General features: G+C 52.8%; 1 protein-coding gene and 1 non-coding gene across 2 annotated transcripts in view; both read left to right on the top strand.

Annotated features, from left to right (window-relative positions):
• CLIC6 (chloride intracellular channel 6) overlaps positions 1–14,133 on the top strand; it is a 53,727-nt gene extending 39,594 nt beyond the window's left edge. The window contains exons 2-6 of the mRNA XM_004696948.2: positions 4,948–5,057; positions 5,718–5,843; positions 6,855–6,961; positions 7,777–7,958; positions 13,955–14,133. Coding sequence (XP_004697005.1) covers positions 5,002–5,057; positions 5,718–5,843; positions 6,855–6,961; positions 7,777–7,958; positions 13,955–14,116 — 633 coding nt within the window. The 5' untranslated portion in view covers positions 4,948–5,001 and the 3' untranslated portion in view covers positions 14,117–14,133. The remainder of the gene's footprint in view (positions 1–4,947; positions 5,058–5,717; positions 5,844–6,854; positions 6,962–7,776; positions 7,959–13,954) is intronic.
• LOC115873571 lies at positions 12,357–12,520 on the top strand. The gene has a single exon (XR_004048471.1). It is a non-coding gene; the product is annotated as a U1 spliceosomal RNA (small nuclear RNA).
• Positions 14,134–18,155: the final 4,022 nt, after the last annotated feature.

Consider the following 18,155-nt stretch of genomic DNA (forward strand, 5'->3'; position numbering starts at 1 on the left):
CTCGGCTGAGAAATTGGATTTTAGCGCAGCATCTAATTAGCTTGAGATAATGGCCGGCAATGGGGGAATGACACTTTATACAGCCGATCGCCCCAATTACAGGACGGTGTCAGTATGCCCTCCTAATAGACGAGCGTGGATCCCTTCATCTCGGCTGGCTCATGAATCTGACTGAGGCGGCGGCTCCGTCGTTGCCCAATTGCAGGCTGCCGAGACGCTGTGCCCGAGCCCTCGCTCCAGCGGGCACGTCCTCGCGCCCAAGCACAAGGAAGTCGTAAAACGGGCAGAAGGCGTCCTCGTCACTGTGACCCTCCCCACATCCTCAGAGGCAGAGCATTTAGTAGGGCAATTTGAGATGAGGCAACTCTGGGTCTGCAAATCCCACTTTATGGGTCATTGGGGGTGGGGTGGGTAGCCAGCCTGGCTCGTTCTTCTGCGAGGCCCAGTGGCCTTCGGTCCAATTGCCAAGCTGAAGCCGGATGGGCCACTTCAGGGGTCAGGCCACACAGTGGAGGGTGCACGATAGAAGCCTTCCAGACTGCTTTCCGAGCTGTGGGCCCTGTGGCCAGGCCACTGGAGGAGCCCCCTCCTCTGCACAGATGCTCCGCCCCAGCTGCGGCCCAGGGAAAGGAGCCTGAGAAGAGGTTGGAAGGCTTCTCAGGGTCTGATGACAAAGGCCAGCTTTTATAATTTGGGGGGTGGTCTTGTTTTTTCATGGACTGCTCCCCTCTGCCTTGAATTGTCTGGTAGGCATCGGGCAATGGTTAGAAGAAGGCTGTTGGGGGTAACACCACGCTGAGACTGTCCCAGACACAGAGCCAGGCCTAGAGCCTGGTGCAGACTAGTAGCTACTCCGGCCCAGTGGGGGATGATCCCAGAAGAGCTCTTTGTCCAGGAGGAACCTCGTCAGGACTCTGGCTGGGGCTGGGGTGGGGGACCTGGCCACCTGCAGACTGCAGTGTATCAGGCCCCAAAGGTTAGAGGGCCAAGCACAAGTGGAAGCAGGAGATAAACCATCACGGCAGCTCTCGGGGGGCCGACTCTAGACTTTACTGTGCTTAGTGTAACTGCTGTGAACACAGGGCCTTTCACGGCCGCGGGGCAAGTCGGGACTAGCTGAGATAGGTGGCTTCGTGCCCCTGTGCTTTCATCTCCCCCTTTCTTGGCCTGACGTTTGCCCAAACCTGCAGAGGTTGAGAAAGACCCAGACTTGAGGGTTCCCAAGCCTTCTTGCTTTCATTCAGGTCTGCTCTTTTTTCACTCCAGAGCAAGGGACTGGGGAGGAAGGCATTGGCACCAGCAAGGAAGCGGCCTGGGTGTGAACTGCACAGACCTGCGAAGGATGTCCACGGGTCTGGTTTCAAAATGGCTCAGCGTCCGGGGCCAGCAGGGGATGGAACCCTAAAGTGGGAGCTGGCCTATGTGGGGAGGACGGAGCGGTGTCAGGGCCATCTGCCGGGCAGTGGTTCCGACCACTGGGATGTTGGACCTGTTGTCTGCGTCTCCCCCTTCCACTACCTGATAACTGTGCAGGCTCCTGCCAGGGGGCATCACAGAACCCTCCCCGTTAGTAAATGGAGAAGCGGATCAATGCCTGAGTGAGGAAGGGGGAGTTGGAGGGGCCAGAGGGTAGGGGTGGCAGGAAGTGTGGGCGCAGAGCTGCCCGCTAGCTGCCCCCCAGTCGGCCTGGACACATAGTGATCCCATGCCCAGGTGAAACAAGTGCTGCCTGATTCAGCACCACGCATGCCACCACCGCTAGCTGCAGATGGGGTAATTGAGATGCGTTGGCCCGGCGAGAATTCTGCCCTTGAACAGCAATGCCTAGGGTACAGAGCCTGGGGGGGGGGGGCATGTCTGTCCACCGTCTCCGCCTTCATGGAGCTGTGTTTGTCAATTGCGGCATCCTGCAAACCCTCTCATTGGCCCATCGTTCAACTTGGGGCCCACACAGGTCCAGGTGAGAACGGACGACGACAGTGAGCCAGGCTTGCCCTTTGCCCAAGGTGGCTGAAGGTCCTGCTGCTCCAGGCGGGGTACTTGACCCCTGATATCAGCTCTCTGTGGGGGAACTGCATAAGATTCAGATTCCTGGTTGGGAACCCCGGAAGGGGACTCTGCCTTAGAAGCATTGTTAACTTTCTTTTTTATTGAGCACAATAAAGTGCTCGCACCTTCAGGGTCTGTCCATCAAGCGCCTCTGGGTCCCCTCCACTCAGGAACATCTGCACTGCCCACTCCAGCCACCACCCTTCTGCCCGGGCAGCCTCTGTGCTTGCAGACCCCCATCACCCTGAAAGGTTGGCTTGCATTTGATGTACACTTGTTGCAGTGGATTAAACCAGACTCTGGGTCTGGGTTCTTTCGGCACTGATGCTGATTTCTGACTCATAGCGCCTCCCATGCAGCAGAATGGAATTGCCCGGGACGCTTTCTAGGTTCTAGGCTGCGATCTTTACCAGAGCTGATCTGCAGGACTGCTGAGGGCTTCAACCCACGGACCTTTTGGTTAGCAGCCGAGCACTTGCTCATTGCACCCTGGGGCTCCGCCTTTCAGCATTACCTAGGCTTTCGGGAGAAGGAGTGGCCGTGAGTTGTTTCCCATTGTGGTGTGGTATCAATCCTTCCTTACGAATATATAAGCCAAACCCACTGCCAACGAGTTGGATCTGTTGCCTAATGACCCTGTGCAGGGTTCCCACGGCTGTCAATCTGTACAGGAGCCGATAGATGGTCTCATCTTTCTCCCCATGGAGTGGGTGGTGGATTTGAACTGCCCACCTATACCCAACAGTACCGCCGGAGCTTAACAACTTGTTTCTTTATCTTATTAGTCTCGATGGCTGTTTGGGGGGTCTCAAGGTGTGGGCTCTTGCACTAACGCTGCTGGGAGCACTCGTGGAAGTCCCTTTTGGTGCCTGTAAGCAACCGTGTCTGTTGGGAGTAGCGTTTCTGAGGCATGGGATCAGTGTGTATTAGCTTCAGCAAAGAATTGCTAAACAGTTTTCGAAGTAGCTGTACTATTGGACACTTTCGCCAGCTACCCAGGAGAATTTCACCTGTTCTGTCTTCTTGCCCACACTTGGTGTTGTCAGGGCTTTTAATTCAGCCATTGTAGTAGGTATGCTGGTGGTAGAGCGGTTACATGTTGGGCTGCTGTCACCACAAGGTCAGCAGTTTGAAACTACGAGCTGCCGCTCGGGGAAAAGATGGGGCTTTCTACTCCGGTACACAGTTCCAGTCTTGGAAACTCACGGGGGCAGTTCTACCTTGTCCTGTAGGGTTGAGATGAGTCAGCAAAGGGTCCGTGGCAGTGAGTTTGGGTTTTGTTGTTGTTGTTTGTTTTGAGTAGCAATGCGGTGACATCTCCCTATGGTTGTAAATTTGCATCATCCTGCTGACTAATGATGTGGAGAAACTTTTCTCGTGCTTATTGGCCACTGGGATTTCCTCTTTCACGGTGGCAAGTCCCTTTAGAGTTGGACTGTCCGTTTCCCACGCTGCACATTTGTGAGAATATCTGTCGGTCACAGCCTCTGGGGGTGACGCAAAAGAACGAGAAGGACAGAGAGACAGCTCTCTGCTGGTCCCCTGTTCCCTGAGCCATCCTCCCCCCATTCTTCAGTCCCCAAGGCAGCAGTGCCCTCTTGGCTGCATGGGCTTCTGTTCAGGGGACACAAGGAGAGTGGTCCTCTGTAGTGGAAATGGACTTCGGGTGCCCAGTGCACCCTTTCATGTCATGAGGTGTGGCAGGCAGAGCCACCTCCTTGCCGGTTGGTAGCATTTTGTTAGCACCAGCGGTCCACAGCTGGGGCTATTCAGGATGAGAGAGAAGAGTTTGGAATTCCCTTTGTCCACTCTGCCTCCACCGCTCTGCTTGCTGGGGGCTGCGGCTCCAAGGGCATCCTGGTCATAGCACACAGCACAAAGGGAGCGTGTGACCTCACCCTCCTGGAGGCTGGGGTCTGAGAGCAGCCTGGGGGCTGTGGGTTACTTGGAGGGCCCTGCAGGAGAATCTGAGGGGGCTTCTGGGGAGGCCTGACATGGAGATGCATCCCTTTGATCTGCCATCTTCCTCCCCACCCACCCCTCCTGTCTTACTGCCTCTGTGTCTTTTCTCTCGTGTGAGGGCATGGCTGATCCTGGGTTTGGTCGCCCACTATTCCAGCATGACCTCCGTTCACTGATAACATCCTTAAAGGCGCGGCTTCTGGGCAAGGGCACATTCCCAGGGAGCCTAGACTTCAACGTATCTTCACAGCATCCGAGCAGAGAAGTTTAAGTGTACAGTGGGGCCCAGAGCTCGTGGAACTACTCTCCTCCGTCCTCCTCACCCTGCAAGGGGGCGGGGGGAGCCCCGTCAGTGACCAGAGACAGGGGGGCTTGCTGGTTTGTTCTAAACAAGACCATCTGGGGAGAGAAGCTGGTGCTTCGGGACAGGATCGAGAGAGGGGGCGGGAAAGAGCATTTCTTCTCCTGTCTTTATGGGCCTTTGGTAAGAAAAGAGGGTCCTTCTTGCTACTTAAAGGCCTAGCTGAGCACCAGGAAGTGGTGAGGTTGTGAGGAGGAAGAAAGAAAAGGCTCAGTGTGTGGGTGTGAAAGAGACACACACATGCACACACACCTCACCCACCCTTTCCCTCAACACCCCCTCAGCCCACACCCACCTCCTGGCCATTGTCAGGAGGGACCCTGTGGAGAGAGCAGCTCCTCCCCACGAGGCCTCCCCCGGGGCTGCAGCCCCCACACAGCAGATGCCCCTCCCCGGGAGCTGCACATGGGTTCCCACCTCTGGGCCATGGGCTAGAAGCAGAGCAGGGAACCCCTGTGCCCCCCAAGAGGCTGAGGAAGCTGACTTCAGATGTTCACTTGCAGCGTAGTGACTAGTGCAAACTGGCCTCTGTCTTTGCATGACTGGCTCAGCTGGAAACGTTTGTTAACTCGCAGGCTGGTTCCGACGGCGAGAGCATTGGGAACTGCCCGTTTTCTCAGCGCCTCTTTATGATTCTCTGGCTCAAGGGAGTTATATTTAATGTCACCACGGTGGACTTGAAAAGGTAAGGTGAGGTTTCCATGCTATGGAATGCACTGGGTCCCTAATTGCCTACACACCCACCCCTATCCGCGCATGCTCGTGCACTCAGCACATTCACATCTACACACACCAGCGTGCACACACCACACACATTTGTTTCATTCCACATGTACACACGCTCACATATTGCCTTCACACACAAGCACACACGCACATGCCACACACACTCATGCATACCCCACATGTACATGTGTACACACTACATGTCCCGATGGATGCACACCTCCTGCTGCCCCCTAATGACCCAGATGCACATTCATGTGTGTGAACACACTCCCACACACCCCTGGGACCCCTGGGCTGTACCCTGGCAAGATGCCCCTTCTTGGCCCGGAGCCTGAATGGAAGCCCCCATGGGGGACCAAAGCATCATTACAGTGTGGCCAGGGCCTCACAGCAGGCTGCTGTCCCTGCTCTCCCGACTGAGAACCCTGGGAGCTGCCCCCCCACCCCCCTTGATGTCCCACACAGCAGAGAACCCAGCTGTAGGCTTGCCGGATGCCTTTCCTTCCATTGCCAGTTGGTGTAAACCCACCCACTCTGAAAGTCTTGGGGCTGTTTCTCTTAAGATGGGGAGGCCACGGCTCAGTGTCCACAAGCATTGCCCCTCATGCCCACCCAGGAAGCCGGCGGACCTGCAGAACCTGGCCCCTGGGACCAACCCCCCTTTTATGACTTTTGACGGCGAGGTCAAGACAGATGTGAATAAGATCGAGGAGTTCTTGGAGGAGAAGTTAGCGCCCCCAAGGTAGGCCTCCTAAAACCACCGCTCACAACTTGCTTCCCTTGAAAGACCAGTGTGGCATGTCTGGCTGCTGCGCGTGCTCCGTTTCCTGGGGCCCACGCATGGCTTCCTCAGCCACGGCAGCGAGGAACCGCAGAAAGCACACGGTGTAAGAGGAGCCAACACGAGGGAAAGTGGCCTGGATTTTGTCGCTCTGCACCTACAGGTTGACAGGAGTCTGGGGCCAGGAAGTGGGGAGGAGCTGGGCTGGTGCCCTGTGAACTAGCCGTTTCTGAGGCATGCTAGAGCCCTGAGCGCAGCAAATGGTCAACACAGTCTAGTGACGACCTAAGGTCGAAGGTTTGAGTCCACTCCTGGGCACCTCAGAAGAAAGGCTGGTGATCTAATTCTGAGACAGCAACCCCTGAAAGGCCCGTGGAGCACAGTTCGACCCCAGCTGCTGTGAGTCGGAGCCAATCACACGCCACAGGTGTTAGTGTGGGCCCCCCACAGAAAGCCAAGCACTAAGTGACTGTGTTAGGGTACAGCAGCATTGGGAGGGTGTTCTTGGAAGGCGACCCAGCGCACCTCCTTCACGTGACCAGGGGCCCCTGAATGCAGAATGGCCCCTGTGGCCAAGCGGCCCTTGGTGCAGCGCACTGTGCCTTTTAGACCGTTCCTTCTGAGCTCGAAGAGAGACATAAACTTCGAAAAGCGTTCAGGGGGGCATTTCCACGTCCAAACTGTTGTCACCTTCGGTCAGATTGCCTTGCCCCCCTTGCCCCCCCCCCCCCAGGGTGACCTCATGCCTAATTAGATTGCACAGATTGGCTGGTTCTCAGAAGTGGATCACCAGGCCTTTCTGCCTAGTCTGCTGTAGCCTGAAAGCTCAGCTTAAAAACCTATTCAGGGTCATCCCAGCAACACGTGAGCCTCCACAGACAGTGAGGTGCACTGGCTGGGGATTGAACCTGGGCATCTCCCTGTTGTGCCCTCACGGCTTCTCTGTGACAGTTCCCATTGGGATGTTTCCAGGTATCCTAAACTGAGCACCCAGCACCCAGAGTCTAACTCGGCAGGAAATGACGTGTTTGCCAAATTCTCTGCATTTATCAAAAACACCAAGAAGGACGCCAGCGACAGTGAGTACCGCCCCTCCACCCCGTCTTCTCTTCTCAGACGGGATTTCCAGTGAGCCCCTAGTGGGGGGCTGCAGAAATCCGGGCTCTTTTCTCCGGGGGGTTGGAGGGGAGTCTGAATCCCTGGGTATGCAAAGGGGCCATAAGGAGCAGATTCCAGCCACTGCGGCCGTTCATGAATGCACTCTCTCAGTGTTGGGGCTCCCGACTGTAAGGTTGGGGGGTTAAACCCACCCAGAGGCACCTTGGAAGAAAAGCCTGGTGATCTTCTCCCAAAACTCATCTGCTGTGAAACGGGAGGGAGCACAGGCCTCTCTGGGGGGCTGCCCAGAGCCGGGCCACCGTACACCACTTTCCTAGTTCATGTTCGTTAAGCGGCGTGTCCAGAAGTCTGAAAGCACCTCTGGCCTCAGGTCTGTGTGTGGCCTTCAGGCTGGGTGCTGCTGCTGCTGCAGATGAGAAACTGGGATGTGGCATTTTGTGGGGGAGAAATGAGCACTGTCTGGGTGTCCCCAACAGCACCCTCGAACCCTTTCCAACACCGTGTCCACCTGTGCCTCCCACATTTTAGCATGTCAGGAGAATCGTTTAGAAGCTGCACACGAGTCCTAGACGTCAGTAGTGACCCTGTGGAGTCAGTAGACTCCTTTTCCCAGTGAGGAGTGGGTCCTTTCTTCAGCGCTCCGGAACCCACACCCACCCTTCCTCCAGCCCAGCTGCTGCCCGCCCAGCTCCCACCAAGGGAGGGCACCCAGCCCTTCCCCCAGCCTCTGCCCTGCGTGGCACTGCTCAGACCAGGCTTTGCTTTTCTGTTTCAGTTTATGAAAAAAACCTGCTCCGGGCCCTGAAGCGGCTGGACACCTACCTGAGCAGCCCTCTGCCTGATGAGATCGACACCGACAGCCCCGAGGACATGCCCGTCTCGGGGCGGACGTTCCTGGACGGGGATGAGCTCACCTTGGCCGACTGCAATCTCTTACCCAAGCTCCACATTATTAAGGTTGGCCTCTCCGCCGCGCCCGTGCGACAGCGGGAATGGGGCTCTGTGCGGTGTGTCTTCAGTCGGGTCTCAGCCAGACATCGAGAGGTAGATTATCGAGTGAGAAACCGGCTCAGTCCTTTCTTGGCGTGGCAGCCAAGCCACAGGCCCCTGTTGCAGATACGCAGAGGAAGGGCGCCCGGAGGTCTCTAGGAACTTGGCCCCAGAGTTTGCTCTCAGCCTCCCTGCTTTACCCCCAGCCTTGGGCAAAGCCAGGCAAAACAGCTCCAGGTCCTGTAGGGCATTTAATGTGTGGATTCTGGGGGCTTCACCCGTTGGCACAGCCCACGGGGGTGGGTGGGGGTGCACCTTCAGAGTCCACAGACGCCTCTTGTGGAGATGACCGAGCTGTGTCCCGTCAGCTCCAGCTTTACTTCTTCACAGCGGCGGGCCATGCCTCGGCCAGACGTGGTGCCCCGTCTTTCCAGACCGTGGGCTTAAAGACGCCCTCCGTGACACCCAGCCCCCGGCTCATCCTGCTGCCGTGACAGGGTGGCTGTGATGCTGGGGGTCCGGGTCCCGCCAGCAATTGTTCTCTGTGGTCCCTTGGCCGAGGCCCTTGCATCGAAAACACCCTGAAAGCATGTCACCCCGTGCACCCTGAGGGGCACTTTCCAACGGGACGTTTCTGGAGTTTTGTTGTGATTTAGTCTCTCTTGTCGTACTTCTGATGGTCATCGATCCATGATGCCCCCCCTCCCCGCCCCCCAAATCTGAGCAGTAACCTCTATGTCTGTGAAGTGCCGTCAAGGCAGACGTGCCTCGTGACGGCTCTGTGTACAGCAGGCCGAGGGCTCGCTCGGTGCCCCGTCAGCCTCACCATCAGCCTTTGTTGGACGCACTGTGAACACCATGGCATCAGGCCCTCTCTGTGAGGACCCTCTTACCAAGCAGGATGTCTTTCCACAGGAGGGCTGGTCCCACCTGAGGATGTGTGCAAAATATGCAAGACTAAGTCTCAACCCCCCAGCTTCTCAGGAACGTTCTGGCTATACTTCTTCTTCCCGAGAATGACGTTTGTCCTCCTGACTGTCCGTGTTATAGTCTGCATTGTTTGTCATCGTCGTCACTCAGATGCGCCCCTCTTCTCTGCTCGTCCTCGCTCTGCGCCCGGCTTTCCCCTGCGTGGGAGGGGATCTCAACTAGCAAGGATTGGGCCAGGCACGCCTCAGCCCTCAAGGGACCTGTCTCCTCTTGAACACTTTAAACAAGTCTTGAGTGAGATTGGCCCGAGGGAATAGATTTGTCATACATTTACTCATCCTGGAATCTCTGGACTGGTGCTTCCATGAGCAATGCTCGTGGATCCCAGTAAGATGAGCTTTTCTCTGCTTCCCATGATGGTACCTATTGGTCCAGTTGTGAGGATTTTTGTTTTCTTTATGTTGAGGTGAAGTATGTCCTAAAGGCTGTAGTCTTTGATCTTCTTCGACAAGTGCTTTAAGTCCTGGCTCTCCGCAAGGAAGGAGATGCCATCAGCATGTTGGAAGGTTGTCAGTGAGTCTTCCTGCGATCCTGACTGCGCGTTCTGCAGCTAGTCCCTTTTCTCAGACTGCTCGCTCAGCAGACAGATGGAATAAGTACGGGAAAACCACACCCCTGTGGTGCACACCCTTTCTGATTTTAACCCAGGCAGGACCCCCGTGACTACCTCTTGGTCTACATACAGGTTGTCCGTGAGCATAGTGTTCTGTAATCCCCAGGCTTTGACATGTTATCAAAGTGTGTTGGGATCCACATCGTCAAATGCCTTTGCATAGTCAGTAAAGCACAGGTAACCAGCTTTCTGGTATGCTCTGCCTTCAGCCAAGAGTCACCTGACATCAACAACAATGTCCCTTATTTCATATCCTCTCCCGGCAGCTGCCTGTCATTCGATGTACTGCTACAAAACGTTTTGTTCTTTTTAATTGACTTCAGAAAAATTTTACTTGCATGTGATGTTATCGAATAATTTCCACACTCTGTTGATCAATGTAGTGGATCTCTTCTAGACGGCTGTGTAATGGATCTCTTCTGTGTAATGGATCTCTTCTAGATGGCTGACCGGGAAATAGCTTCCAAATTTCTTGACCTAGGTTAGCGAGCAAGTCCAGTGTTGCATCCATGTGCTGAGACGTCTCATCCATTTGTATTCTCTTAGTACCTGCGGCCCTGACTTTGGCTCCTGCCTTGGGGCCTTGAGTTCAGGTTGGACTTCCTCCTACAATGTTGTTGCTCCTTACTCATGGGAAACACATGCCAGCCAAGTGCTTTGGGTACAGTCAGTGTTTGTAACACATCCTAAGCCCTTCCAGACTTGGTCCGGGGAATGCACCGAGGTTGCCGCCCGCGAGGCTTGCGTTTTCTCTTCAGTTCTTTCAGCTTAGGACATGCCGTGCAGGCCTTTGCTCTTTGGTTCCCAGCTCCGGGGCTTGCAGATTTCATGATAGTGCCTGCTTTGCCTTCTCGCCGGCACGCACCACTTTCTTGTTCTGCCCTTTTTATCTCATCGCCCCTTCCCTTGTGCTTTAGCGCCTCCCGTTTCTGAGTCTCTTCTGACCTCTGTTTTTGATCTTTTCTCCCTTCCTAACTGTCCAGTGGCCTTTTCCATGTATGAAACCTGGAGGGCAGCCTACAGCTTGTCCGACCTTTGGGCAGTCATGCGGAATGCATCAAGTCTGTTCTTGAGATGGCCTGTTAGCCCTGGGTGGGATAGACTCTTGGTCATACATCGGCTCTCATGGAATTGTTGTAACATTGTTCCGCATCCACTTGAGCTTGCCTATATTCTAAGCCAGCTCCTGGCCGTGTTTAGACTGATCCAACTGAGGGCTTCTGCCATCTCCTTCCGTCATATGATCAATCTGATTCCTCTGTGTGCCATCTGGTGAGGGCCATGTGGATAGCCACCATTTGTGTTGTTGGAAAAAGGAGGATATGCACTGAATAAATCACTGGCCTGGGGAAATTCTGCCCTGTAACTCCACCATCATGCTTATCACTAAGGACATATTTCCCAACTAAGGATCCTTCTTCTTTGTCTCCAGCACATTCATTCCAACCACTAATGCTTATAAAACATCTTAATCTGCAGACTTGATCAAGTTTAAGCTGAAGTTGGTAAAATTCTTCTATTTCTTTATCCTTGTCATTAGGGTTTGTACATTTGAGTGACAGTCACATTAACTGGTCTTCCTTGCAGTTGTGTGAACATAATCCTATGGTTGGCACAGACTCTGCACATGTTGTCACGAGAGACCAGTCTCTCGAAAAGGCCATCCTGCTTGGTAAAGTTGAGGGTCAGCAAAAAAACGAGGAAGACCCCCAACAAGCTGGAGTGACACAGTGGCTGCAACTGTGGCTCAAACTGAGCAATGTGAGGATGGCGCCGCACGGGGCAGTGTTTCTTTCTGTTGTCCTTCAGATCACGCGAACCAACTCGACGGCGCCTCACCACCAGTGAGACAGGTCTTGAAAGTTCTGTTTGCTGAAGGTCCAGGGCTGTCCTTCATGCCCCACTGAGTAGGGGACGGAGGACGGAGTCACAGTGGCCAATACCAGTCCTTTCAGTGCATGGATGCCTCGGGTGTAGTTCTTTCTGCATTTCATCCCATTGTCCACAACGTCCAGTCTCCCTAGATGCATTCTCTCTCTGTCCACCCCACATTCTGATTGCCGGTGGGCAGTTCGGCTGTCTGTTCTCACTGTGAGCTGCACCACATCAGCAGGGGCGGGCCCCAACATGTGAGTCCCTCCATGTCTGTCAGGCTGACTTTTGACGAGGCAGCTTTCCAGGAGTTGTATTCTGAGTGCCTTTTTATCAGCAGGGCCCAGCTTTCAGCACTGTAGCAGATAACACGTTCTACTGTGAGTAAGAAGAGTTTCATTGGCCATTTTTTCTTTTAGAAGTAAAATCACCGGTCCTTCCTCTTAGTGGTCTTAGTCTGGAAGCGCTGCTGAAATCTGTCCACCGTGGGGTGACCCTGTTGACATCTGACGTATCAGTGGCATAGCTTCTAGTATGAGAACAATGCACAAGCAACCCCCATTTGACAAACTAACAGATAAGTGATATAATAAGCCCTGTTTTTAAATAGTTTTATTGACATATGATTCACATATTATGCAATTCAGTGGTTTTGACACGTTAAAAAGAGTTGCGCAATCATCACCACAATTTTCGAGCATTTTCTTCACTCCTGTGCTCATTATTATTAGCTCCCCATTTCCCTCAACCTTCCCTGCCACAACTCTTAAGAAACCATTAGTCTACTTGCCATCTCTATAGATTTATCTAACCTGGATTTAACATAAAGAATAGCATACCCCCCCTACCCACACACACGCAAACCCACCACCACCATAGCAGTAACCAAAGCACATACCTGGCAGGGGAGATACCATGATCACGCAGGTGGTTTTCCCAGGGTGAGGCTTATCCATTGCACTCCGGATGTGCTGACCCCTGCGATTTCCCCAAATGTGGGAAACTCGACTGCATAATTTGTGGTAGTGGGGGCCTCCGTTCGCGCTCTCCCCTGATAAAGAAAAAGAAATGGGGGGAAAAAAAGCACAAAGAAAGATAAACTACAATCCCAAAGAAAGTAGAAACCAATAAACCATAGGGCAAGTTTAAAATGGGTCAAAGGGGAAACCAGTGATAAGGTGTGGAATGTTAAGGTCTTCTCTGGCAATTCAAGAGGATGCTTCCAGTATTCTTTGCCAACGTCATAATTCAACTGACCACAGACATCTCAGGAGAGAGGCCTGGTGATCTGCTTTGATAAGGTCAAAGCCACGGAGCCCCTGAGGAGCCCCTTCTACTCTGACACACAGAAGGAGGTGCACCACGAGTTGCCGTTACCTCAATGGAAACTGTTTTGTTGTTTGATATGAAAACAGAAATTTCATGAGATTAGATCTGAGCACTTTTTTTTTTTTAACATTTTATTAGGGGCTCATACAACTGTTATCCCAATCCATACACACATCAATTGTGTAAAGCGCATTTGGACATCGTTTCTCAAAACATTTTCTCTCCATTTATACCCCCGACATTAGGTCCTCATTTTTCCCCTCCCTCCCCGCTTCCCCTTCCCGCATGAGCCCTTGATAGTTTAGAAATGGGTATTTTGTCATATCTTGCCCTGTCCGACGTCTCCCTTCATCCACTTTTCGGTTGTCTGTCCCCCAGGGAGGAGGTCACACACAGTTCCATGTAATCGGTTCCCTCTTTCCTACCCATTCTCCCTTTACCCTCCCTGTTTTGCCACTCACACCACTGGTCCTATAGGGCTCATCCGTCCTGGATTCCCTGTATTTTCAGTTCCTATCTGTACCAGTGTACCTCCTCTGGTCTAGCCAGTCTTGCAAGATAGAATTCGAGTCATGGTAGTGGGAGCGGGGAGGAAACCTTTAGGAACTAGAGGAAGGTTGTATTTCTCATCATTGTAACATCGCACCCTGACTGGCTCATCTCCTCCCCGAGACCCCTCTGCAAGGGGATCGATCTGAGCACTTTTAAAAACTGAGTTGAACCATCATGCATCCCAGGCTGGCTCAGCAAGGAAGGAGGGAAATGGTTCTTTTCAGTGATGCTCACTAGCCCCGTCACACCTGAAGATCTGTGTTGGGTCTCAGTGCACCAAATAGCACAGCAACGGAACACACGAAGAGGAAGCTGGGACCACACATGAGCGCGCAGCCAGACCACAGAGCTGCTCCAGACCGGCGGATCACAAAGCCCGTCTGTGATGAATTGGTAGGACAGGGTGGTGTGGAGCCCGGTTTGTTGATCCCCTTTCTATTCCCAGATGCCACGGTGTGCAAGTCTGACCCGGGGTGGCCCTGAGGCCTGTAAGGTGGCATCCAGTCTCGAGGAAGGGAATAGATTACCTCCAAAGAATGGATTGTCTGATTTGGCTCCTCCTTTCGTGGGTTTTCCCCTTTCCTGACGATTTCCTCTTCATTTTCAGATCGTGGCCAAGAGATACAGAGATTTTGAATTTCCGCCCGAAATGACTGGCCTCTGGAGATACTTGAACAATGCCTACGCTAGGGATGAGTTCACAAACACCTGTCCGGCCGACCAGGAGATTGTGCACGCATACTCAGATGTTGCAAAGCGCATGAAATGAAGCTGGGCTCTTCTCTGTTTTGCTTCACAGTTGAGAGGGAGATCAAGCTACCAAAAGAATGTGTTCCGTGTATTTGCCTCCCCTGCCCACTCGGTGGGAAATGATGCTCATAGAGTGAACCCGCTTAACCCCAAATGGTACCCAGTCTTGTGATGCCTTGTGCCTGTCTCTGAACATCCCCAGGGCTGCTGCGCGGCCCATTTGTCTCGGTGATGTTAGCTTCTGTCTTGGACACCCGTGACATTTTGATCTATGATGTTTAGGACGTGTGTTTTGCAGTTTAAGTTTCAAAGCAAATTAGGTTTGGGTTCAATTCTTCCTTTTATGAGAAAAGAATAGTGCCCTGTGTCTGATCCTGGGTTTTCAGAATCCTACCTTTCCTTCGTCCCCTCCGCTGACCTCCTCCTTTACGTCCCTACGTGCGTGCGCGGCAGTGCGGTAGGACAAGGCGGGAGAGCAGAATGAAAGGTGGCCATCAACCACGCTCCCTTTGAGAAGGACTAAGAACCTATCGGAGGGCGCTCCTCAAACCTTCCACCTCTCTCACACCTGCACCCACACCATTTGGTGCTCCTCGGTGGGCTCATGCTACTTTATGCTCAGGGACTGGCCAGGAGGGCTCTCGGTGGTCACCCATGGTGGTGGTGGTGGCTGCCATCACGTCAGCTCCTCCCACACCGTGGCAACTGTACATGAACGGTGCATCCTCAGCCCCGTTGTTGCTATGTTTGAGCCCCTTGTTTTGGCAACTTTGTCAGTCCATCTGACCCAGGGCCTCCCACACCGTTAGCAACCCTCTGTTTTACCAACCACTCATGGAAACCCTACCACCGACAGACAGGTCGACTCCGGAGTTGGAGAGGGTGGCATGCTCTGGCTCCTGGAACGGAAGCATTGTAGAGTTGGAAAACCAGCCAGAACGGGAAGTTGTGGGCCCTGCCCTGCACTGTCTCTGCCTCCGTGATGCCTGCCGCCTTGGGCTTGGATACCGGGTAGGAGGGGTAGCGGTGTCCCTGCAGGTGGCTTCAGTTACTTCCTGCCATGTCCTGCCTCTTAGAAGCCTTGCTCTCACACACATGGGCTCTCAGAGTAATGTGCACGTTTTAGAAACACCCTGCCTTGTACCGAAAGAGAGGGTCAAGCCGTGCATGCTTCCATCCGATGGCTGCTCTCGCCAACCCACTGCCCTCCAAACAGCACAGAGACCTCGCCTGGGCAATTCATTCAAACTCATGGCAACCCCATGCATTTCCCAGTAGAATTTGGCTCCACACAGCACGATGCTTAGTTAGGAGATGCTGTGATGGCTAGCTGGGCCCTGCTGGCTTTGAGTTTCATTTACAGGTCAGGCGGGGAAATAAAGTCATGGTCACTTCTAGTAAACAGTCAAGTTGGGGAGGAAATGGAAACAATTCAAAAGGGTTTCTGGTTTGTCTGTGGTTTTCCCGCTATTGTCTCTGCCACCAACATCTTCTCAGTAGGTTTGCGTGTGGGCTGGGGAGCTGGGCTCTGACCTGAGGCTTGGGTGCCCCATATGAGGCTGTTAGGTGGCCATCGAGCCCACAGGCTTGGGGTATCATCCACCAGGCTGAGTGCCTGTGACACACCTGCACAAAACCCTTTCTGTCCAGCTGCGTGTGGGGGATGCTCACTTCTTGTTAATTACCACATCGCTTTCTCTGAGTGACCGGCTTGGAGGAAAGTAAACTGCATTGCAAGTAGCCATCCCAAGATTCGGCGACCCACATTATGGGAGAGAAGTCCCCTGCACCACAGCTGTTGTCTTCCCAGCATCACGAACACTGGTCCCCCCTTGGGCTGCAGGTGTGGAAGTCGAGTCTCTGGCACATGTCCCCGTTGATCATGTTTCACATCATCCTAGGGGTCTGCTGGTAAATACTGGTGTCACGATGTCCCATATCAACATGGCAATGAGTAGACGCCTCGATGTCGATAGGGCTAGTTTTCAGCTGTTTGAGGTGATTAGCAGAAACCGGTGTGCCTTAAAAAGTAAACTTACAGTGGAACCAGTTTGTCTTCCTGGTTTTTTTTCTTCTCACTTTTTACTGAAGCTTCAAGAAGTAAAACGACCAGACATGGGGTTCCTTCACCATAGCCAGGGCACATTTGAGCCAGAGGTGAGCTGTATTTGACCAAGAGATCACCTGTATTTGGGTTGTGACCCACGGAGACGTTTCAGCGACATCTACAAGACCCCGTCCTGTCCAGGTGACTGAACTGGAGGCCCTGTTGGCTGTGGTATTTTAAAATGGAGAGATCTTCCAAAGCAGCTGGTACCTGATTATCTCCATGGCCCCCCGCCCCTAGCACTGACCCCAGCTCTTCCTGCCTGCCCCCACCCCAAGCATATTAGCATGAAAAGTCAACACAGAAGTGGGTATGTGGGGAGGTGATAAAAGTGGCAGGCTGTTTTGTGGGCAGGACGCCTCTATTACATTGCGATTTCGAAAATAAGATGCATGGCCTCTTCATAGCACACCCTACTAAGAACGCAAATTTGGCCCAATAGTGAATGGAACCCCTTGGAGGCTGATGGTGTGAAAGGCTCTTGGGAAGTGGAGAAGCTTCCAGTCTCACATCTAGCGGCCTGGAGTCAGCGGCACTGCTGAGCACACGGTCCCAGGCTAGCAAGCCAGAAGGAGCGTGGCTTCAGAGGGCTATGCTCCTGGGTTGACCCAGCAAGCAAGGGCGAAGTGGTGAAACAGCCTCAGGCTGAACTTCGGGGACCAGGCGTCTCCACAGGTACGTATTAGTCTGGTTGACTAGAGAAAGATCCAGAGATGTTCATATATATCTGATAAAGAACTTTATATCAAAGAGTAATTGTATCTTAAGAAAACACACTAGCCCTGTCCAGATCGAGTCCATAAGTCTGATACTAGCCCGTATGTCTGATACAAGTCTATACATTCCTCTTCAGACTCACGCCGCCATGCAATGACATTGAATGCAGGAAGATTACAGGGCAGTGGGTGGAAAGTTGTGGATCCAGTGGCGGGAAGCATCTGAGCACTGCTGTGGGTCTCCATGTGGCTCCTACAGCTTCAGGGCTCTGGCTCTATCAGTGTAGCTCCTTGTGGCTTGTCAACAGGAATGTGTAGCAGAGAGCGTGGGTCTGGCCTCCGGTGAGCTATTTATCGCTCAAGCACCTTCAAATAAGGTCATCAAGCTACGGTCTGATTGACAGGCTAAACTACCTTTTCACTCTTAATAGTCAAGTTGACACCAGATTATGTAACTACCACTGGTACCTTCTCACAAGTCAACTGATTCCTCAGGCCTTTGCCCCTTCCTGGACACAAGCACACACAATATACATACATATAGATATACATTTGCACAAGTACACATACATATATTCATACCCATACCTACATATACAAACACAAATGTACACTTGTAAATACATGTGCTCACAGCTATGTAAGACGGACACATTCCCAAGTACTCAAAGTACAAACACACATGCAGAAACATCTACATATTACACAACTCCTACATGTGAACATGTGCCAACATCCATGCAACTAGATGCATGCACATCGATACAGATATGTTCTTTCACATCTATATAAAACACATTAACATGCACACGCATTCAACCCCTATCCTCACATATTACAAACACATTTGCAGATACACAGCCACACAAACCATGTGTACATTTAAACACACGTGCATGCACACATACACACCACAGGGTGAGGTCAGGGCTCCCTTCTCCATTTGCATCCAACAGCTCGCTCTTAGCCACAGTCCGTCAACCCCTCACTCCCTAGCAGTCAATCGCTCCCAAGTGTGGCTTGGGGAGATTATATGTATATTTACGTATATATGTATATTTAACAAGGAAAACATACATCACTGCCTTTCCCTGACCCGTCTTTGGACTGTATCGCCATGTTTCGTTCTAAGAACATACAGCTCACAGACCCTAAGCACATTACAGAAACCAGGGATGCTTGTTCACGTGGCAAAGCGGTTTGACCTTTGATTTGGTGATTCCGTTCCTCCCTCA

This window comes from Echinops telfairi, unplaced genomic scaffold (genome assembly GCF_000313985.2).
Source record: "Echinops telfairi isolate 266 unplaced genomic scaffold, ASM31398v2 ScPeMD7_7469;HRSCAF=8507_0, whole genome shotgun sequence".
In the NCBI taxonomy this organism is placed as follows: domain Eukaryota; kingdom Metazoa; phylum Chordata; class Mammalia; order Afrosoricida; family Tenrecidae; genus Echinops; species Echinops telfairi.